This window comes from Ascidiella aspersa, chromosome 9 (genome assembly GCF_963924565.1).
Source record: "Ascidiella aspersa chromosome 9, kaAscAspe10.2, whole genome shotgun sequence".
Lineage (NCBI taxonomy): Eukaryota > Metazoa > Chordata > Ascidiacea > Phlebobranchia > Ascidiidae > Ascidiella > Ascidiella aspersa.
The window spans coordinates 11,431,438-11,455,787 of NC_139455.1; the positions used below are offsets into that span (position 1 = coordinate 11,431,438).

General features: G+C 34.9%; 1 protein-coding gene across 1 annotated transcript in view; it reads right to left on the minus strand.

The window, feature by feature from the left end:
* LOC146132999 (oxysterol-binding protein-related protein 6-like) overlaps positions 1-22,796 on the minus strand; it is a 65,806-nt gene extending 43,010 nt beyond the window's left edge. Inside the window, exons 1-4 of the mRNA XM_083397538.1 lie at positions 22,558-22,796; positions 18,229-22,274; positions 16,151-16,237; positions 13,873-13,926 (exon numbers count right to left, since the gene is read on the minus strand). Coding sequence (XP_083253664.1) covers positions 13,873-13,926; positions 16,151-16,237; positions 18,229-18,300 — 213 coding nt within the window. The 5' untranslated portion in view covers positions 18,301-22,274; positions 22,558-22,796. The remainder of the gene's footprint in view (positions 1-13,872; positions 13,927-16,150; positions 16,238-18,228; positions 22,275-22,557) is intronic.
* Between the last annotated feature and the right edge of the window lie 1,554 nt (positions 22,797-24,350).

Here is a 24,350-nt window from a genome sequence, read left to right on the forward strand (position 1 = left end):
TCAATATTTTCATTCTCTCTAAATGATTTAACGTCTATGGTTTGCTATACTTTTTCCAACTTTTACTGTGTAAATTTTTACCATGCCTTGGTCTGAGCAATCACTGTTGAAACAGAGTTTAAATCTGTAGTTTTGAGCAATATGCAAACACGTTCATGTGCCTAATAAGCCACGTTTTATATTGAAAGTTTTGCCAACTTAAATCCAATAAACGCAAGATTTATTTATTTATGACGCCATGTTATGACGTAGCTTTGTAACGTCGTCGTTAAGAATGCGTTAAACTTAAGCTTTTTGTTGTTGCGGCCCTTGTATAATTATATTTGCTTAGACCTGGTGTTGATATGTTTGAATGGTGCAACAATTACAACATGTGCTAACAGAGATGTGTACACTGCCTGTAGGATTCGCATTTAAATTTGCGGTGGTAAAATATTTTGTGTTGTAAGAGCAATAGGTTTTTTTACTTAGAGAGGCCTCTTTATGAAAGGCAAGTCGCATGTGCATAGTTTTACTAGGCAAGCCACTTCCAACACAAATGTTGCACGCGCGGGACAATAGGGCGCAGCAGGGATGCCAGCAGCCGCCTCGTCGCGACGCGAGCTGGACAAAGCAAGCGAAAGTGAACGAATTCTGTATGATAGTTTTTCTGCTGCTAGATGGCTGTCGTTAGCTACAAAGTGCTAAAACGCAATATTTCAGGTTTTTACCCCCCAAGCAAAGGCCCCTGGGAGTGCAGCCTCATAAACTTTTACAAAGCACCTACATACCACTCTACGCCATGTCTGAAAATTTGAAGGTTCTACGATGTCTACTTTTTCTATAAAGCTTCGGACAAAAAGCGGTCTGAAACATACCATAGGAAACCAAAAAAGAACTAGACGGGGGTGCGGTTGTTGTATATTTTGTCAGGGGATATATTTTCAGGGCTTAGTGTTTATTTTCAATTTTTACTTTATTTTAATTTTTTTTTTTTTTAATTTTTTTTTTAATATTTTGTATTGTGTACTTTATATTATATATTTTGTTTTTCATTTTCCTTAACTTGTTTCTGCAAGCAAAAACAGATATGGGCCGAAAACTTCCCCACTTAAAATATGCCTTTGATGCGAAAGTGGTTCAAATATGGCGTAGAATTTGGGGAATGATCGAAACATATATTTGATAAATAGAATTTACTTAGATAATGCATATGGCTATTTTATTAAATTTTGACCAGCTTACGTGTTTGAAAATCAAATATTATCATTCTCTTAAAGACTAAAAATGGTTTAACGCCTATGGTTTGCTATACTTTTGCAAACTTTCACTAGGTAATTTTTTACCATAGCTTGGTCCGAGCAATCACTGTTAAAACAGGCTTTAAATCTGTCGTTTCAAACAATATGAAAAACACTATTACGTGCCTAATACGCAATCTATTAAATCGAAAGTTTTGCTAGATAAGTTTAGGCCTGATGTTGGTATGCTGGTTGGAGCAAGATGCACAACAGGTGCTAACAGAGAGGCATAGACTGCCTTAAGATTTCGCATTTAAACTTGCGGCGGTAAATACACCCTATTGACACTTAATTATTAGGCGAAGCTTATCGCGAAGTAATTGGTCGCCCCAAAAAATGCTGACGCCGCATTTAAAGCAAGCATTATAAATGTGTCGCCGATATTCTGCCTTGAACATCCCTACTCGAAATGCTTCCCTCCGTTAATTGTACGGTGGGTGAAACTTTATTCACGGCCTTACCTCTTTGTGTATTACCGCGACAATACGATGCAATACGATTTGGAGAATATTGGAAACATCGTATTTGGAGAATATTTGCTATTTGCACCTGTTCTGTATGTTACTCCAATCCAACATATCTACACACAATTATAAGTTGTGTATAATAATATAATAACTTATGGCTTTGAAGCGAAGGGGGTTCAAATATGGCGTAGATTTTGGCAAATGATCGAAACATACATTTGATCAATAAAAATTTACGTAGATAATGCTTACGGCCATGTTATTACATTTTGGTCAGCTAGCATGTTTAAAAAGTCAGTATTTTCATTCTCTCTAAATGATTTAACGTCTATGGTTTGCTATACTTTTTCCAACTTTTACTGTGTAAATTTTTACCATGCCTTGGTCTGAGCAATCACTGTTGAAACAGAGTTTAAATCTGTAGTTTTGAGCAATATGCAAACACGTTCATGTGCCTAATAAGCCACGTTTTATATTGAAAGTTTTGCCAATTTAAATCCAATAAACGCAAGATTTATTTATTTATGACGCCATGTTATGACGTAGCTTTGTAACGTCGTCGTTAAGAATGCGTTAAACTTAAGCTTTTTGTTGTTGCGGCCCTTGTATAATTATATTTGCTTAGACCTGGTGTTGATATGTTTGAATGGTGCAACAATTACAACATGTGCTAACAGAGATGTGTACACTGCCTGTAGGATTCGCATTTAAATTTGCGGTGGTAAAATATTTTGTGTTGTAAGAGCAATAGGTTTTTTTACTTAGAGAGGCCTCTTTATGAAAGGCAAGTCGCATGTGCATAGTTTTACTAGGCAAGCCACTTCCAACACAAATGTTGCACGCGCGGGACAATAGGGCGCAGCAGGGATGCCAGCAGCCGCCTCGTCGCGACGCGAGCTGGACAAAGCAAGCGAATATGAACGAATTCTGTATGAAAGTTTTTCTGCTGCTAGATGGCTGTCGTTAGCTATAAAATGCTAAAACGCAATATTTCAGGTTTTTACCCCCCAAGCAAAGGCCCCTGGGAGTGCAGCCTCATAAACTTTTACAAAGCACCTACATACCACTCTACGCCATGTCTGAAAATTTGAAGGTTCTACGATGTCTACTTTTTCTATAAAGCTTCGGACAAAACTCGGTCTGAAACATACCATAGGAAACCAAAAAAGAACTAGACGGGGGTGCGGCTGTTGTTTATTTTGTCAGGGGGTATACTTTCAAGGTTTAGTGTTATTTTTTATTAATTTTATTTTTTTTTTCAATTTTCTTTTTTTAATATTTTTAGTTGACTTAATTATTTATTTGTATTTTTCAATATTTTATTTTTTAATATTTTTATTTTTTATTTTTTTGATTTAGTTGTTTTTTTGATTTTTTTTTTTTGATTTCTAATTTTTTTATTTTTTATTTTTCATTTTTTATGTTTTATTTTTATTTGTATTTTAATTTTTTGTTTTTTATTTAATACTTTTTATTTTTTAATATTTTGTATTTTGTATTTTATATTATATATTTTGTTTTTCATTTTCCTTAACTTGTTTCTGCAAGCAAAAACAGATATGGGCCGAAAAACTCCCCACTTAACTTATGCCTTTGATGCGAAAGGGATTGAAATATTGCGTAGAATTTGGGGAATGATCGAAACATATATTTGATAAATAGAATTTACGTAGATAATGCGTATGGTCATTTTATTAAATTTTGACCAGCTTTCGTGTTTGAAAAGCAAATATTATTATTCTCTTAAAGACTAAAAATGGTTTAACGCCTATGGTTTGTATACTTTTGCAAACTTTTACTCGGTAATTTTTTACCATGGCTTGGGCCGAGCAATCACTGTTAAAACAGGCTTTAAATCTGTAGTTTTAAACAATATGAAACACACTAATATGTTCTCAATACGCAAACTATTAAATCGAAAGTTTTGCTAGATGTTTAGGCCTGATGTTGGTAGTATGCTGGTTGGAGCAAGATGCACGACAGGTGCTAACAGAGAGGCGTAGACTGCCTTAAGATTTCGCATTTAAACTTGCGGCGGTAAATACACCCTATTGACACTTAATTATTAGGCGAAGATTATCGCGAAGTGATTGGTGGCCCGAAAAAAAACTAACGCCGCATTGAAAGCAAGCATTATAAATGATTCGCCGATATTCTGCTTTATTGAACATCTCTACTCGCAATGCTTCCCTCCGTTAATTGTACGTTGGGTGAAACTTTATTCACGGCCTTACCTCTTTGTAATATTACCGCGACAATACGATGAAATGCGATTTGGAGAATATTGGAAAAATCGTATTTGGAGAATATTTGCTATTTGCACCTGTTCTGTATGTTACTCCAATCCAACATATCTACACACAATTATAAGTTGTGTATAATAATATAATAACTTATGGCTTTGAAGCGAAGGGGGTTCAAATATGGCGTAGATTTTGGCAAATGATCGAAACATACATTTGATCAATAAAAATTTACGTAGATAATGCTTACGGCCATGTTATTACATTTTGGTCAGATAGCATGTTTAAAAAGTCAGTATTTTCATTCTCTCTAAATGATTTAACGTCTATGGTTTGCTATACTTTTTCCAACTTTTACTGTGTAAATTTTTACCATGCCTTGGTCTGAGCAATCACTGTTGAAACAGAGTTTAAATCTGTAGTTTTGAGCAATATGCAAACACGTTCATGTGCCTAATAAGCCACGTTTTATATTGAAAGTTTTGCCAATTTAAATCCAATAAACGCAAGATTTATTTATTTATGACGCCATGTTATGACGTAGCTTTGTAACGTCGTCGTTAAGAATGCGTTAAACTTAAGCTTTTTGTTGTTGCGGCCCTTGTATAATTATATTTGCTTAGACCTGGTGTTGATATGTTTGAATGGTGCAACAATTACAACATGTGCTAACAGAGATGTGTACACTGCCTGTAGGATTCGCATTTAAATTTGCGGTGGTAAAATATTTTGTGTTGTAAGAGCAATAGGTTTTTTTACTTAGAGAGGCCTCTTTATGAAAGGCAAGTCGCATGTGCATAGTTTTACTAGGCAAGCCACTTCCAACACAAATGTTGCACGCACGGGACAATAGGGCGCAGCAGGGATGCCAGCAGCCGCCTCGTCGCGACGCGAGCTGGACAAAACAAGCGAATATGAACGAATTCTGTATGAAAGTTTTTCTGCTGCTAGATGGCTGTCGTTAGCTACAAAATGCTAAAACGCAATATTTCAGGTTTTTACCCCCCAAGCAAAGGCCCCTGGGAGTGCAGCCTCATAAACTTTTACAAAGCACCTACATACCACTCTACGCCATGTCTGAAAATTTGAAGGTTCTACGATGTCTACTTTTTCTATAAAGCTTCGGACAAAACTCGGTCTGAAACATACCATAGGAAAGCAAAAAAGAACTAGACGGGGGTGCGGTTGTTGTTTATTTTGTCAGGGGGTATACTTTCAAGGTTTAGTGTTATTTTTTATTAATTTTATTTTTTTTTTCAATTTTCTTTTTTTAATATTTTTAGTTGACTTAATTATTTATTTGTATTTTTCAATATTTTTATTTTTTAATATTTTTATTTTTTATTTTTTTGATTTAGTTGTTTTTTTGATTTTTTTTTTTTGATTTCTAATTTTTTTATTTTTTATTTTTCATTTTTTATGTTTTATTTTTATTTGTATTTTAATTTTTTGTTTTTTATTTAATACTTTTTATTTTTTAATATTTTGTATTTTGTATTTTATATTATATATTTTGTTTTTCATTTTCCTTAACTTGTTTCTGCAAGCAAAAACAGATATGGGCCGAAAAACTCCCCACTTAACTTATGCCTTTGATGCGAAAGGGATTGAAATATTGCGTAGAATTTGGGGAATGATCGAAACATATATTTGATAAATAGAATTTACGTAGATAATGCGTATGGTCATTTTATTAAATTTTGACCAGCTTTCGTGTTTGAAAAGCAAATATTATTATTCTCTTAAAGACTAAAAATGGTTTAACGCCTATGGTTTGTATACTTTTGCAAACTTTTACTCGGTAATTTTTTACCATGGCTTGGGCCGAGCAATCACTGTTAAAACAGGCTTTAAATCTGTAGTTTTAAACAATATGAAACACACTAATATGTTCTCAATACGCAAACTATTAAATCGAAAGTTTTGCTAGATGTTTAGGCCTGATGTTGGTAGTATGCTGGTTGGAGCAAGATGCACGACAGGTGCTAACAGAGAGGCGTAGACTGCCTTAAGATTTCGCATTTAAACTTGCGGCAGTAAATACACCCTATTGACACTTAATTATTAGGCGAAGATTATCGCGAAGTAATTGGTCGCCCGAAAAAAAACTAACGCCGCATTGAAAGCAAGCATTATAAATGATTCGCCGATATTCTGCTTTATTGAACATCTCTACTCGCAATGCTTCCCTCCGTTAATTGTACGTTGGGTGAAACTTTATTCACGGCCTTACCTCTTTGTAATATTACCGCGACAATACGATGAAATGCGATTTGGAGAATATTGGAAAAATCGTATTTGGAGAATATTTGCTATTTGCACCTGTATAGTATGTTACTTCAATCCAACATATCAACACACAATTTTAAGTTGTGTAGGCCTGGTGTTGATTTCGCATTTAAATTTGCGGCGGTAAAATAAGTTGTTTCTTAACAGCATTAAGTAATTTTACTAAAGAGAAGCCTCGTTTTAAAATGCAAGTCGCACAAGCCCAGTTTAGGACGTGCCACTTCACACAATGAAAGTCTCACGCGCGGGACAATAAAGCCCAGCAGGCGGTGAGTCGCTTCGTCACTTCACAAGCTGGACAAAGTTAGCTAATATGAACGAATTCTGTATGAAAGTTTTTCTGCTGCTAGATGGCTGTCGTTAGCTACAAAGTGCTAAAACGCAATATTTCAGGTTTTTACCCCCCAAGCAAAGGCCCCTGGGGGTGCAGCCTCATAAACTTTTACAAAGCACCTACATACCACTCTACGCCATGTCTGAAAATTTGAAAGTTCTACGATGTCTACTTTTTCTATAAAGCTTCGGACAAAACTCGGTCTGAAACATACCATAGGAAACCATAGGAAACCAAAAAAGAACTAGACGGGGGTGCGGTTGTTGTTCATTTTGTCAGGGGGTATACTTTCAAGGTTTAGTGTTATTTTTTTTTAATTTTTAATTTTTTTTTTTCAATTTTTTTTTTTTAATATTTTTGATTGACTTAATTATTTCTTTTATTTTTCAAAATTTTTATTTTTTAATGTTTTTATTTTTATTATTTATTTTTTTTTATTTAGTTTTGTTTTGATTTTTTTTTTATTTTTAATCTTTTTATTTTTCATTTTTTATGTTTTATTTTTATTTTTATTTTCATTTTTGTTTTTATTTAATACTTTTTATTTTTTAATATTTTGTATTGTGTATTTTATATTATATATTTTGTTTTTCATTTTCCTTAACTTGTTTCTGCAAGCAAAAACAGATATGGGCCGAAAAATTCCCCACTTAACTTATGCCTTTGATGCGAAAGGGATTCAAATATGGCGTAGATTTTGGGAAATGATCGAAACATATATTTGATAAATAGAATTTACTTAGATAATGCATATGGCTATTTTATTAAATTTTGACCAGCTTACGTGTTTGAAAATCAAATATTATCATTCTCCTAAAGACTTAAAATGGTTTAACGCCTATGGTTTGCTATACTTTTGCAAACTTTTACTCGGTAAATTTTTACCATAGTTTGGTCCGAGCAATCACTGTTAAAACAGGCTTTAAATCTGTCGTTTCAAACAATATGAAAAACACTATTACGTGCCTAATACGCAAACTATTAAATCGAAAGTTTTGCTAGATAAGTTTAGGCCTGATGTTGGTATGCTGGTTGGAGCAAGATGCACAACAGGTGCTAACAGAGAGGCGTAGACTGCCTTAAGATTTCGCATTTAAACTTGCGGCGGTAAATACACCCTATTGACACTTAATTATTAGGCGAAGCTTATCGCGAAGTAATTGGTCGCCCCAAAAAATGCTGACGCCGCATTTAAAGCAAGCATTATAAATGTGTCGCCGATATTCTGCCTTGAACATCCCTACTCGAAATGCTTCCATCCGTTAATTGTACGGTGGGTGAAACTTTATTCACGGCCTTACCTCTTTGTGTATTACCGCGACAATACGATGAAATACGATTTGGAGAATATTGGAAACATCGTATTTGGAGAATATTTGCTATTTGCACCTGTTCTGTATGTTACTCCAATTCAACATATCTACACACAATTATAAGTTGTGTATAATAATATAATAACTTATGGCTTTGAAGCGAAGGGGGTTCAAATATGGCGTAGATTTTGGCAAATGATCCAAACATACATTTGATCAATAAAAATTTACGTACATTGTGGTCAGCTAGCATGTTTAAAAAGTCAATATTTTCATTCTCTCTAAATGATTTAACGTCTATGGTTTGCTATACTTTTTCCAACTTTTACTGTGTAAATTTTTACCATGCCTTGGTCTGAGCAATCACTGTTGAAACAGAGTTTAAATCTGTAGTTTTGAGCAATATGCAAACACGTTTATGTGCCTAATAAGCCACGTTTTATATTGAAAGTTTTGCCAATTTAAATCCAATAAACGCAAGATTTATTTATTTATGACGCCATGTTATGACGTAGCTTTGTAACGTCGTCGTTAAGAATGCGTTAAACTTAAGCTTTTTGTTGTTGCGGCCCTTGTATAATTATATTTGCTTAGACCTGGTGTTGATATGTTTGAATGGTGCAACAATTACAACATGTGCTAACAGAGATGTGTACACTGCCTGTAGGATTCGCATTTAAATTTACGGTGGTAAAATATTTTGTGTTGCAAGAGCAATAGGTTTTTTTACTTAGAGAGGGCTCTTTATGAAAGGCAAGTCGCATGTGCATAGTTTTACTAGGCAAGCCACTTCCAACACAAATGTTGCACGCGCGGGACAATAGGGCGCAGCAGGGATGCCAGCAGCCGCCTCGTCGCGACGCGAGCTGGACAAAGCAAGCGAATATGAACGAATTCTGTATGAAAGTTTTTCTGCTGCTAGATGGCTGTCGTTAGCTACAAAGTGCTAAAACGCAATATTTCAGGTTTTTACCCCCCAAGCAAAGGCACCTGGGAGTGCAGCCTCATAAACTTTTACAAAGCACCTACATACCACTCTACGCCATGTCTGAAAATTTGAAGGTTCTACGATGTCTACTTTTTCTATAAAGCTTCGGACAAAAGTCGGTCTGAAACAAACCATAGGAAACCATAGGAAACCAAAAAAGAACTAGACGGGGGTGCGGTTGTTGTATATTTTGTCAGGGGATATATTTTCAGGGCTTAGTGTTTATTTTCAATTTTTACTTTATTTTAATTTTTTTTTTTTAATTTTTTTTTTAATATTTTGTATTGTGTACTTTATATTATATATTTTGTTTTTTCCTTAACTTGTTTCTGCAAGCAAAAACAGATATGGGCCGAAAACTTCCCCACTTAAAATATGCCTTTGATGCGAAAGGGGTTCAAATATGGCGTAGAATTTGGGGAATGATCGAAACATATATTTGATAAATAGAATTTACTTAGATAATGCATATGGCTATTTTATTAAATTTTGACCAGCTTACGTGTTTGAAAATCAAATATTATCATTCTCTTAAAGACTAAAAATGGTTTAACGCCTATGGTTTGCTATACTTTTGCAAACTTTCACTAGGTAATTTTTTACCATAGCTTGGTCCGAGCAATCACTGTTAAAACAGGCTTTAAATCTGTCGTTTCAAACAATATGAAAAACACTATTACGTGCCTAATACGCAAACTATTAAATCGAAAGTTTTGCTAGATAAGTTTAGGTCTGATGTTGGTATGCTGGTTGGAGCAAGATGCACAACAGGTGCTAACAGAGAGGCGTAGACTGCCTTAAGATTTCGCATTTAAACTTGCGGCGGTAAATAAACCCTATTGACACTTAATTATTACGCGAAGCTTATCGCGAAGTAATTGGTCGCCCCAAAAAATGCTGACGTCGCATTTAAAGCAAGCATTATAAATGTGTCGCCGATATTCTGCCTTGAACATCCCTACTCGAAATGCTTCCCTCCGTTAATTGTACGGTGGGTGAAACTTTATTCACGGCCTTACCTCTTTGTGTATTACCGCGACAATACGATGAAATACGTTTTGGAGAATATTGGAAACATCGTATTTGGAGAATATTTGCTATTTGCACCTGTTCTGTATGTTACTCCAATCCAACATATCTACACACAATTATGAGTTGTGTATAATAATATAATAACTTATGGCTTTGAAGCGAAGGGGGTTCAAATATGGCGTAGATTTTGGCAAATGATCGAAACATACATTTGATCAATAAAAATTTACGTAGATAATGCTTACGGCCATGTTATTACATTTCGGTCAGCTAGCATGTTTAAAAAGTCAATATTTTCATTCTCTCTAAATGATTTAACGTCTATGGTTTGCTATACTTTTTCCAACTTTTACTGTGTAAATTTTTACCATGCCTTGGTCTGAGCAATCACTGTTGAAACAGAGTTTAAATCTGTAGTTTTGAGCAATATGCAAACACGTTTATGTGCCTAATAAGCCACGTTTTATATTGAAAGTTTTGCCAATTTAAATCCAATAAACGCAAGATTTATTTATTTATGACGCCATGTTATGACGTAGCTTTGTAACGTCGTCGTTAAGAATGCGTTAAACTTAAGCTTTTTGTTGTTGCGGCCCTTGTATAATTATATTTGCTTAGACCTGGTGTTGATATGTTTGAATGGTGCAACAATTACAACATGTGCTAACAGAGATGTGTACACTGCCTGTAGGATTCGCATTTAAATTTGCGGTGGTAAAATATTTTGTGTTGTAAGAGCAATAGTTTTTTTTACTTAGAGAGGCCTCTTTATGAAAGGCAAGTCGCATGTGCATAGTTTTACTAGGCAAGCCACTTCCAACACAAATGTTGCACGCGCGGGACAATAGGGCGCAGCAGGGATGCCAGTAGCCGCCTCGTCGCGACGCGAGCTGGACAAAGCAAGCGAATATGAACGATTTCTGTATGAAAGTTTTTCTGCTGCTAGATGGCTGTCGTTAGCTACAAAGTGCTAAAACGCAATATTTCAGGTTTTTACCCCCCAAGCAAAGGCCCCTGGGAGTGCAGCCTCATAAACTTTTACAAAGCACCTTCATACCACTCTACGCCATGTCTGAAAATTTGAAGGTTCTACGATGTCTACTTTTTCTATAAAGCTTCGGACAAAACTCGGTCTGAAACAAACCATAGGAAACCAAAAAAGAATAGCGGCAAAAACAAGATATGTCCCGAAAATAAATTTTCGGCCCATATAATAACGGCAAAAACAAGATATGTCCCGAAAATAAATTTTCGGCCCATATAATAACGGCAAAAACAAGATATGTCCCGAAAATAAATTTTCGGCCCATATAATTGTTGGTTGTCTGATTGCCGCGATTGTTTTACATTGTGAACAAACACTGGAAATTGGCTCAGTATTTTCTAACAATTGTCTGATATTGAGCTTTTTTGGCAATTGGCTAATGGCTAAATAACAATTTTAGTATTTTTTGGGCAGGGCTTGCATGCCATTTTTTATTAGGTCGCGTGCCACATTTGGCACGCGTGCCGCTTGTTGGACACCCCTGGCTTAAAAGGTTGAGACTTTCCGAAGATAAAACTTTTAAGCTCTTTTTTTGGTAAAACAGTGTACAATGCAAATTACAATATACCCCAAAAAAGCAGAGTTGTGTGTTAGGTCAACTGAAGGAGTAGGTTAAATTTATGTCAATATGAGCAGGAAATACATGAAGGCCAACTTTGTTTCTAATAAAAGTTATCACTTTAAAAAAATGCGTAACCCGTTTAAAAGGTAAAAATACTACTGCTAAAACCGCTGCACCACGCGCAATAATTACCTCGACCATTAGGCGGTTACACCGCGCTACGCTTGACTAAGTCCAAGCGAAATCACATCTCAAGCGAGCGCTATTCTCCAAATAAAGAGACTAATTTTTAGGTCTGGGAAAATTAATTAAGATTATTGCGACGCCTCTCATGCTCTCCCGCGCATATTGCTCCTGGAATTTAAATGAAACATAAATCTATTGTTCAGAAGCAAGTATCTCACTAATGTATGGCTGAATAAATAATAATCTGTTTTGATTTATGCTCCACTATTTTTTGTGCTAAACCTTTTTTATAGTTTGTTCTTTCATAAAAATTTTTGGGGCCACAGAATTTTTGTGCAACGAAAATGGGTCACAAAAAAAAAGGTTGAGAACCAAAAAACGTTAAGAACTGCACTAAGCAATAACAAACATGAAAAAGTATAAGGAGTTAAGTTCTGGAATTGAAGTGAATTTATCAGTATTAAATTTAAGTCAAAAAAAAATTAATTTGAATAGGCTGTTACGCATATCTTATATTTATACATATTTAAAGACCAAAACTGTGATTTTTTAATTAAGTAATCCGATTTGATTCCAAATGATGTCATTACTATTAGGGATGTTCAGAGTAGAATATAGAATCCAATTTTGCCTTTTATTTCAGGTAATTGGAACCGAGATAATTTAATGATTTGTCGACGATTGTTGCGCCTAATTGGACAAACGTGTGTGCTAAGTTGGCCTGTCACTGCAGTGACCAATTTATAGTGCTTGCTTTAAATGTAACCTGGTAGTGCAGTGTAACCGTTTTTTCGGGCGACCAATTACTTTGCGTCTTGCGATAACGTTCGTCTAATAATTAAGTGTCAATCAAGCGTTATTGGGCGAGCGACTAACTTGTAATGCCAGATACGGAGTTTGCAATTTCCCTAAATGCGTATGTTGCAAAAGTATCATTACATTGTAAAACGTGCCGGACGTCCACAAAATGCGCTATAGGGCTACTTAAGGCCAACTGTAGGCCAGTATTCAGCAAGGTTAAGCAGTTATGCACAGTGTAATTGTCAAGTATTCGTTATGTCAATAGTAACTTTGAGATTTTTTTTATTATAATGTACACATGTTAGCAAATTGTTTGGCGATTTATTGCTGTGATTGTGGGCCCTGTAGGGTAGATTAAGATTAATCCCTTCCCCAAACAAAATCGAGGTTAAATAATTTAATAAAAATATACTAGGATTCGCTATTCTGGATTCGTTATTCTAGATTCGAAACCTATTATTCTAGAATACCTTGGGATTCAATTTGAACATCCCTAATTACTATGCTTAAACAAGCAAAATAGATAACATTAAAATGTGTAACAGTTTTTTTACCAGGTTTAAAAAAAAAAGTAAAAAATTGCTTTGGCCATCTAAACCAGTGATTCTTAACCTTTTTTAGAGCCAGAGCCGCATTTCAAACCTATAAAGTTTGCAAGAAGCCGCATAAAAAACAACAGTAGGCATATAATTAAAAAACATTAAGAAAGAAACAAGAAAACAACAAAAATACATTACGCTAGCCTAGGCTAACTAATTAACACTGTTGAAACAGCTATTTCTTATTGCCATAGCTTGTCCATCAAGACTAACTATATTATGATGTCACAAACCACAAAACATTAGTACTTCATACTCGGGATCCTTGCTGATCAAATTCATTCACTTTTAATTGATTTTACTTCCTTTGTTGCAATTCTGCTACTGCTAACTAATTTTTCACTCCGTTAGTGAGAGCCGCAGAATGTACAGATGAGAGCCGCGGTTGAGAATCACTGATCTAAACTGTAGTTATGTTCCGTTTTTAACCTATTTTTTTAATAAAGTTCCTTTCAAGGCATGATGGATTGCAAAGTATGACTGAAATTTTTATGTTAATTTGGTATTGGATTGGCACTTATACTACCATACTGACACCACAACTTGAGATCAGAAATGGGTGCTGATCAGATATTATAAGACATTGATAATAGTATACATGACGCCCTAAAAACTTCCTCAATACGCTAAAACAAGGAAAATCAAATAACATTGGAACTAAACATAGACAATGTTGCATTCACACAGTTTAACATGGCAATAAACATAGTCATAGTACAGAACTATTTCTTACACTTTGGGGAGTTTTTCCATACTTGAGAAATCCATTTTCCAAGATGAAATATCTCTGAAATTGAAGAAGTTTTATCAGTTAAAATACATGTTTATAAAAGTCATCCTTTTGCATGTATTTTTACTCTTGCAGTCACTTCAACCAATATATGCATAACTAAACTAAAAAAACATGTATTTTTGTAGCATTTCAAGGTGATCTGTAACATGTTACCTATTGTAAAGCAAAGGCGTTGGCTGTCCCTATTTTGTTTGCCTTGATTGTGTATGATATTGATTAACTTATACTTTCCCACATTGAAAGTAACATCTTAAACCCTGTGCGAAAGTGGCATTTAAACTCATAGCGTGGTATAATTTATCACATTTATCTTGACTGTAAAAAATGTAATCTGTTGCCTTTGTAAAGTTACTTTCTAATATGTTTTTTGCATTTTGTTAATACAAAAGGGTGACGGATATGACATTATAAAAAAAAAGTGACGGATATGACGTCATAAAATAGCGATTGTAAAGACGTCATTTAATGAAAAAAATCATCAGAAACAGCGAATTAACGTCGAGCAAAAGCGAACCTTTAGACGCAAAGCAAACAAGTGCGTCGTCCACACTCCTGCCAGGCGCCAGCTGCGAAACTGCTTAGTGTGCAATCCTTAACTTCAGAAGAAAAACGAAAACAAGACCGTGAAATATATGTGATTGATTTTGGTACATCCATGAGTGGGACTACACTAAATTACAAGCACGTCTCTCGTCACTAGGGATGTTCAAAGTAGAATCCCAAGGTATTCTAGAATAATAGGTTTCGAATCTAGAATAGCGAATCCAGAATAGCGAATCCTAGTATATTTTTATTAAATTATTTAACCTCGATTTTGTTTGGGGAAGGGATTAATCTTAATCTACCCTACAGGGCCCACAATCACAGCAATAAATCGCCCAAACAATTTTCTAACATGTGTATATTATAATAAAAAAACTCTCTCATATGTTTAACATTCTTAACAACTGTCATCTGAAGCCGTTCTGTAAACTGTAATATGTCAACTGTCCAGGTTGTGTCCAAAACTTATATTTTTGCCAATAGTGAGAAAATGCAACACTGCATACAGAAGTCTTAAGCAATTCGGTCCTGATTTTGAAAGCATTGTTAAGTCTTATTGCTTCTTTTATTGACTAACATGATCTGTTATGCAGTCAAATGATGTACTGCAAAGAATACAAAGTTATTATTGAAATAACGAATTCTTGACAATTACGTTGTGCATAACTGCATAACTTCCCTGAATATTGGCCTAAAGTTGACCTTAAGTAACCCCATAGCGCATTTTGTGGACGGCCAGCACGTTTTGCAACGCTATGTTACTTTTGCAACTTAACGCATTTAGGGAAATTGCGAACTCTACACCAGACATTACATGTTAATCGCGATTTCGAATCCAAGGATTCGATATTCTACTTTGAGCATCCCTACTCGTCACCTGCTATACTAACTGAAGATCGTTTTTCCCGGGTGTAATTCGATTAGCGCCTGCACCAAGCTGTGTGCCAAGTCAGCTAAAATACAAGAACGTCTTACACCAGGGTTCGGCAACCTTTTTCTAGTCAAGGGCCAAAACCAAACTCAGAAAGGTATTTGCTGGCCGCATGAAATGTTAACTAAGAACTGAGTTATTAAAATGTTAGAACAACTGTGAATCATTCGGGCCTTGGACGTAAATAAACACACAAAAAAATATGTTAAAAAATATATGTCCAATATTTTGTTTGTCCACGGCGCAACGGTAAATAAGCGCTAATCTAATGCAAAAAACACCATCAAAACGTAAACAAATCGGTTGTAGAAAGATCATTCGCGAGAAGCTCGATTATTTTCTGCACTTGTGAAATGAACTTGTGTACGCACATGTGAAATGAACTCGTGTACAGTTTGTCAAAGCGGCGGCGGGCTGTGCCGACCCCTGTCTTACACCAACATCTGATATTAACGGGGACAGCTGCAAGCCGGAGAAACATCAGCACCGCCTAGCCCTAACTCGACACTTTTAACGAGAAAAAGGTGGAATTTCCTGCATTTACGGTCGACCAAACAAGAAACGAAAAACGGCGTTTTGCGTTTGAACATACACTAGGTCACATTCATTTATGTTTTTCTGGAATTAGAATTATTGATTTACAACAAAGTTAAAAAATCAGGCTACTACAAGAGACTTTTTTTAATTACTATCAAACATATCTCCAAAGCAGCCAAAATTTGCAAATGATGATTGTCCACATACCTTGTGCCAACCTTTCATAGGCCATTTCTTTTTTTTCATCACATAACCGCTATACTTGACTGGAACCACGGTTTTCACACTTGAATTCTGCAAATGAATAAACTATTAAATTACTAGGCTGGCAGAATCTTGCCAGCCTGCTGGTTACAAGCATTTTCGGCGTAAATTCTTCGATTTTTTGGCCCATCTATATGCCAAACACTGGCTTTTCCCTGATGCTAAACAACATGCTTCGTACTTTTTTCAGAATGGCCCAAAAGAAGTATTTTCTGTCAATTTTAGTGCAAATGGTCCTACATATTCAGCATTTGAAAAAAATATTGATTGAATATGTGTAGAACAAGCACACGTTTGTTTGGAAAGTCGATCTTTCAAAAAAAAAATTAAAATCAATTTTTTTTTTGGACCAATTTCTTCGGTTTTCTGTCTGATTCTTCGGCCGACATAGTCACCAAGTCGCCAGCTTTCTGCCATACTGTTAAATTAGTATCAAAACATTAAACACATAATTAAAGTATTTTAGTCCGGTGTTAAATCGCTGGAGTAACATTTAAAACTTTGCAAATAGTCTTATTTGGAGGCCCACAAAATCTATAGCGTATGTCGATAAAAATAATCCTATAATCTAGAGGTGGTATAAAGGAGTAGTTCCCAACCGGGGATCCATGGAGGTATTTTGAGAGTCAATGAGCTTTTGCATGCAATACAAAATAGTAAAAAAAATTTCCACATGCAGGCCTTGAATTAAAATTTACACTCGCCACTGTGACAAGTGTCTACCAATCAGCACTTGAAAATACCAGCACATCCTGGACAAAGTTATAAAGATTTATTTTTCTGTAACACCTCGTGCTGCCGGGCGAGTTATAAATTATTTCCCTTTTTTCAATTTGTTGTTTGAGTCGTTTTGCTGAAAAAAAGTAATTTGCTAAAAAAAAGACAAAAGGCCCCTATAACTACATGTAGCAAGCAAATAATACTCTGATTTTGAAAAAGGGATATAAACCAAAAGTTAAATAGAGCGATTATCCATTATTAGACGAGCTATATTGAAGGGTCTTGGCCAAATTCGACTAGTTTTTTTAATTGGCTTTAATAATTAGTCAATTTGTAACCATTATGATTTAGTGAGCTTTTAATATGTCATTTTTACAGCGCAAAATCTTTTCTGAGAAATATTACTAGACAATTGAGATGCTCAGCAAAATAACTATTTTCTTCTCCACGATCAGTGGTTGGCAAACTGTGGGCCGCAGAGTCATTTTTAATGTGATGCGAGCTATTTTTAAATAGTTTAATATTATTCTGTAGTTTTGGACTGCGTAATAGCCTTATATTCATTGCACTGTATGTTGGTGTGGCTATGAAACATACTGTCTAAGCGTGGTTCAGGCCCACATGCCCAATGTGGCCCTGAGAGTGCCTGTCAAACTATACGTTTGCCAACTTTAACTATGTAAACGCAAAATGTTTTGTGCTCGCTTGTATGTTCTTCCTTTTATAGTATGTTTTACATTATGGCTTGGCAGTGTTTTTCGGCATTAAGGTGATTAATACATTAATACCTTCAGTTGGTCTGAAAAAAGTGATCAGACCTCAAACTTAAACTGTCCAAATAGGGCTACTTATTTAGACAGAGAAAAATAATTTTACCACATTTTAAATAGTGTGTTTTATTAGCCATTTGATTTATTTCATTTCTCAATGCGGTTTATCTGTGTTATCAGCATTTGACATCATTTTTACTGGAGGTATGTTTATTGTTGCAGCAATTGTTGCTTGGCCAGTGACCACTTGACTAGTAAATTGGTTTGAGTTTCTTTTGTTGATTTGAGTAATTGTGGCTTGATATTTTGTTGTGTTTTTAGATACTGATGATCTCATAGAAGTAAATTATATATTTATTATATAACAGCAAAAAAAGGATTTTTATTTAAATCTAAAAGTGGTACTCTGCATGATCCTTAATAATTAATGTTCAACCACAATTGTTTGTTTTTCATCATTTGGAATCAGGCAGATTCTTTGATTCGGAAAAAATTCTAATGATTTCTAAGCAATAACAAAATGTTGTATACCTCTGGATCCAAATTTGGAGTAGCAGATAATCCAATGTGCCCAGCCTCTAATGCACGTTGTATAGTTGACATCTCAAGCCAAATTGTCTTTAAGCCACAGTGTTCATTAAATCAGATAAAAATCAAACAAACTGTGCACTAAAAAACTATTAGAAAAAGATAAAAGTTAATAATTAACTCGCAACTAATCCAACCTGGGTCCATGTTGTATTTGTGTGCATTATGTGGCTAATACTGTTCTAGAAACATGTTACCTTGAATTGAATTTTGCATCGATCAGTTTTCATTTATATATTTTGTGTTCTTCTTATTGCAAGGTTTGGCTTATCCTGCCACTTTAAATCGTTAGCAGAAAATTCTATAGCGACTTTATCAATAACTTGGTACAAGCGTTTCGACTTTATGTACAATAACTTGGTACAAGCGTTTTTTTTCTTTGAGGAAATTTCATAACAGAATTATTTTTTGCCCGTAAGAAAAAAGTCTACTGATGAATCAGGGTGGTGGAACAAGCACAATTAAATCTTTAGAAAAAAGAAGATTTGCAGATTAAAATATAATTAATTCCAAACAGGTTTACAATAAACAAGTGACAGTTAAATAAAAAAATCTAAAGAGTAAAAAAATACAGAAACTTAACATTAACGAATTGTGTAGGCCACTCATTGAAAACAATGTGCTTTTCTTTTACCTGTTTTAGTTTTAATTGTTTCCTACTATCTTTTCTGAATTAGAAAATGCAAGCAGATATGACTTGTATTTCTATTCAAATGCAAGTTTTTTTTGCCATGAATTGAGTTTTAAATGTTGAAAAAATGGACAATTGTCTTAAAGGTACTTGTAACTAACCACATATGATTACCATGAATTTTTTTATTGAAAAAGGTAAAGCGGGAACAAAAACAGGTAATTACTTAATAACGTCAGAAATAAGTAAGTTGAATGCTTGCCAAATTAATTTTGGTAGAATATAAAGTGTTCAAAAATAACCCAACATTAAAATTGTTGTGTGGCTTGACCAGTTTGCATTCTGTGGCAGGGTGCACACCCAAGTCTTCTTTAAAGGAATTTCTTTGCAAACCTAAGTGTATTGCGCACTTAAATTTGACAAAAAAAATGTGGTAGGATTCCGAACCACAGGTGTGTAAAGCAATAATGCACACCTACACACCTTAGAATTTGATGATGCTCAAGATTTTGATGAAATACAGACTGGTGACATTGTGATGATACTAGTATTTCAACAAAATATACAATACAAATATAAATCATTTAGCATGCAATTTTATTCTACTTGTGAAATTGTGAAGATTTATTTTAGGCACTAAAAGTAGTGTGCAAGCAGGCTGGTAGAAGCTTGCCAGTCTTATTGTGGTCACTTTTGACCCAAATTATTTGGGTTTCCTGCCACAAAAATTGTGATCCTTTAAATCAGTGATTCCCAACATTTTTGTATAAGCGCCACTTTGGCTCGACAGATTCTTAAAATGCCCCCCATGTGGGGGGGGGGGGTGGATTTAAGATGATTAAAAAAATTGGCATGTAGAAAGAAAACAAAAGCTTGTTTAAATAGCTGAAGCAAGGGAAAACACAATGAAAAACATTTTAAAATTAAAGCGAACCGAAACATAATGCTACCAAAATCCCAAACAAGATTACCATGAAGCGAAAGTTTATACAGATTTAGTCAAAACTACCAAAAATAGATTTTTAAGAGAGCATGACCTGTAATTTTGTTAATGATGATTACGAGTTATTAAATATATTCAACAAAACAAGGTCAATAACTAGGGGCAAATAAGACTAATACGATTGCAATTTAAGTATACATAATAAGTCATATAATTTTAACTAAATGTTAATGTTATTTTTTGTTATTTGAAATATTTGAAGTGGAAAAACTATAACAAGAACAAGTTTAGTTAAAGATTATGAGTTACCCAATAGTTTTAGTTGTTAAAATTATTATACACTTTGACGGAAAAACTATAACAAGAACAAATTTAGTTAAAGATCATGAGTTACCCAATAGTTTTAATTGTTAAAATTATTATACACTTTGACATTATTTGCAACCAATTGCCTAAATCCAAGCAATTATTAAGTATCTAAGCATTTTAGTATTTACTTTTCCCCTTTTTAATGCGAAATCAATAGCTGCAAAAAGCATTGACACCCACTGTGTAGTGCAGTGGTTCTATACCAGGGTACTCCAGAGCAGGGGTCCGCAAATACTTTTTGATGCGGCCCAAAATTCTGAGTGCAGAGGTCTCGCGACCCAAATACTTCAAGGTATTTACTATATAAATAAGAAAGTTTGTCCACGTGTGTGCACATGTTTGTGTCTTGGTCGCTGACATGCAATCTTAAAGAGACAAACAGAGCAGAGTCATCGTCGCCGAAAGGATCGACACCATCAAACCGTGCGCTCGAGTTAGGGAGTAAATTGTCGCCTAACATAAGGACGGTGACGTCAAAGTGCGCTCGCTTCTCCGCGGGCATGCAATCTAGAGATGGTGAAAATATAACATTTGTGTTCGCTGCCTTCACCTTTTTTTAGGGGTGAAAAACATCCATGTGAAAACTGTTTGCTACTTTTATTAACTAAACAGAAAACTTTCACTTACCGCATGCGGTATGCGGCAAAATGATTAGATTTATTTACGCGCCGCTGTGCGGTTACTTGGCTAAACCACGTCAACGCTGAGCAGTTGACACCTCTAGACTTAATAAAAATTCTAATGATACTAACTTAATACTTTTATGTTTTGATGTCTGTAACCCACAAAATTCAGATAGAATTCGCAAAATTTCGCATTGATTCAGGTGGTTTTATGGCACCGGAATTACGCATTTGCTTTAAGGTTTCACGTTTGTGAGTGGTTCCAAAATTGCTCTTTTTGTTACATCATATGTTGCATTGTAGCAAACTGTGTATAAATAGTAATTTAATCTGAAAAGACGAAGAATTGAATTTGTTTCTTTAAAAAAGGAATTTTTCATTACACACTTTGTTGCATTGTAAAACAACTTCAAGCGCAATTACCTGCATGGAAATAAAAATCAAATTAGGTATATTGAAATATGTTACCGCCAAAATTTAGGTAGAGTTCACAAAATATCGCATTTAATGCTTTGGTTTTAATAGTAACGAATTTTCAGTTTCAAACCAGAGTTTACTTAAGTTAGACGCAGTATGGTATCGGGATTATGTATTTGCTTAAATATCAGCCAATGCTAACAATCGCTGCTACAACTCAAAGTTTCAGTTAGTGAGTGGTTCCCCATCAATATATATATGTCACAGGTATTCGTTACGTAAAATATGTTTGACGTACTTAGCTGTTGGGTATTTAGTCGTTCCATTTTAAATAACAAAATATTGCAATTTGGCTGCATATTACTGTTTTAACGAAATGTAAAATTTTAGTTTGCGAAGACGAACAATTAGATGTTTCACAGTCACGCAGATATATACGAGATATTTTATATATTTTAAACATGTCATCCGATTAAATATCGCTGTCACACAGGCTAAAGTGTTTTCAGGCACAATTAGGAGGATTCAAATTTAAGTGTCCGATAGTTTACTTTGACAATTCCCATTTCAAACTTTACACCAAAAGTGGAAAGAAAAATGAAACCTATTCTCGAAAAACATAAAATATATATAATTGTAAATACATTTTTGGCATTTTGTGATAGTATAATCAATCTTGTTTGCTGTTTTAAAAAAATAAATTAGTCAAAGAAGTGCTAAAGTACCAATATCAAGTTTTTTGTGAATATGATATTAAAAGCCCAAGATGTTCTCTTCAAATACTGCAAGGGGACGCAATTTTCAAGACTTTAACCGGCTTTAGAAATTTTAGGAAGTCCACAAAACATCAAAATCAGAATATAAAAGGTAAAATTAATACACAACATGTTTTGAGCCTGCAGCACGTTCTTTTGTAAATCGCTATTCTCTGGGCTGCTTTGGTAATCTTGTCTATTATCGATCGCCATTATGTTTTGAAGGTGATCCACAGCTCTACAGAGCAGGCCTGCAAAACATACATCATGCTCGTCACACCTGTGCAACCTTTGATGTGGTCAACAATATAATAACAATTTTTTCCACACCATGCCCAACATAAATAGATATGTTTAATTTTACTATATAAATACTGTTTTTTTAACATCTATACAAAGATATTTTTATGAATTTTAAACAGATTGATTCAGCCAAAATATGCAATGCATATACGATGACATGTTGCATGGTTTGACTCATAAGTTTAACATAGTACAATTTAATAGTCCCACGGAAAGCCATCGCAGACTCACCGAATCTGCTGACAATGATGCAAGCAGGGCAGGCTAGGAAAACAACTATAGCCTGCAGTGAGGTTTGAAGATCACAGTTGTTAACACACACATGTGTGTGCATGTTTCACTGAGTAGTACAAGTTAACCAAAAAGTAATGCCCCATCTATCCTTCTAAATTGAAAAACAATTGAACCAAATAAAGGGATTTTTTTTTACTTTCTGCGACCGGCTTTCAGCTGCATATTTGAGCACAAGTTTTTTTCATAAATTACATTATGCTGGCCGCAGAATTTGGCGCTGGTCTAGAATCCTACCACAACGTTGAAATGATTATTAAGCAATGCATAATATGTGGGTTAGGGTGTCGGTTAGTGTTTGGGTGTGGGTAGGTCAAGTAATATTGTTTAACACTATTACTGGACTCACCCAAACCCAAACGCTAACCGGCACCCTAACCAAAATAATGTTCGTTGTGGTAGGATTCTAGACGAGCGCCCAGAATTTTTTGCCCTTGTTTTATTTGGGTTCATTGTTGCAACATAGGAGCACTAAGGTATGGAGGAGGGGTCGTGACTTTTTATTGACACCCTGTCAGTGTCACCAAATTGATGACACCTGTCAGCGATTAGGTGACACCCTGTCACCAATTCCGTGACACCCTGTCACGGATTCGGTGACATCCTGTCACATATTTGTTGACACCCTGTCACCGATTTGGTGACACCTTGTCAACGATTCCGTGACACCCTGTCACCGATTTGGTGGCACCCTGTCACCGATTCTGTGACACCCTGTCAACGATTCAGTGACACCCTGTCACTGATACCGTGACACCCTGTCAACGATTGAGTGACACCTTGACACCCTGTAACTCATTCTTTTTAAATCTGGAAAAAGTTTGCAGTGGACAAAAGCGCACTTTTATGTGGTTTAAAACGCAGTAGTTTGTTCCGCAGTAGTTCATTGGTTACCCATAACTAAGTCCAGTTTCATACTGTATTTGACATGTCAACTGATAACACCCTACAAACCAGTTTGCCAACATTTCAGTACTAATCCTGAAATAGACACATTGAATGTATTACGTCTTTGTTTTGTCACTTTTAACGTTATTGAGAATTTTTCTAATGTTAAATGTTCTTTATGGGAATCCGGGCACTTTATTTCAAGTAGTACGCTCCAAGTAGAATACCCAATAATATCCTTACTTCGTTTTCTTTTCTATGCCAATAAATGATTTACAGCAAATAGGGAAACGCAAAATTGGAAAAAATTTTACAAACCAAATAGACTTCTTGATTGTTTATTAATACTCTTATAGACGTTTATAGTATAACAGTCATCACAATTAAACACAGATATAGTTTAGGAAAAACCGTTTTAAAAAATGTGCTTGTTAAAAGCTTTGTCATAATTGTTTGTGTATTTTTATAACTGATAAATTCTACTGTTTAAATTAATGCTTTTTGATGGTTGACATTTTCAGCCTGATCATATAGGCAGTTCTTTTAATCCAGCGGCTGGTAAGTTAACAACATACTTTACAAATTTTATACAACACTATACATTGAATGATTTAAATAAGTGATCTGGAGATCCTTTGTTGAACCAGAAATTGTTGAAGAAGTCAAGTACGGTAGTGAAACAATAAAATGGGTAATTTTATCTTGCTGGCTGTGTGGAGAGTCCACATGGCTTTAAGGAAGACCATGCAACATGCACTCATGCAGCCTTTTGATCATAAGATGACTCTAATGTCTCCAAGACTAATACCTATTAGACTGTAATTCTGTAGGAAACAATTTTAAAG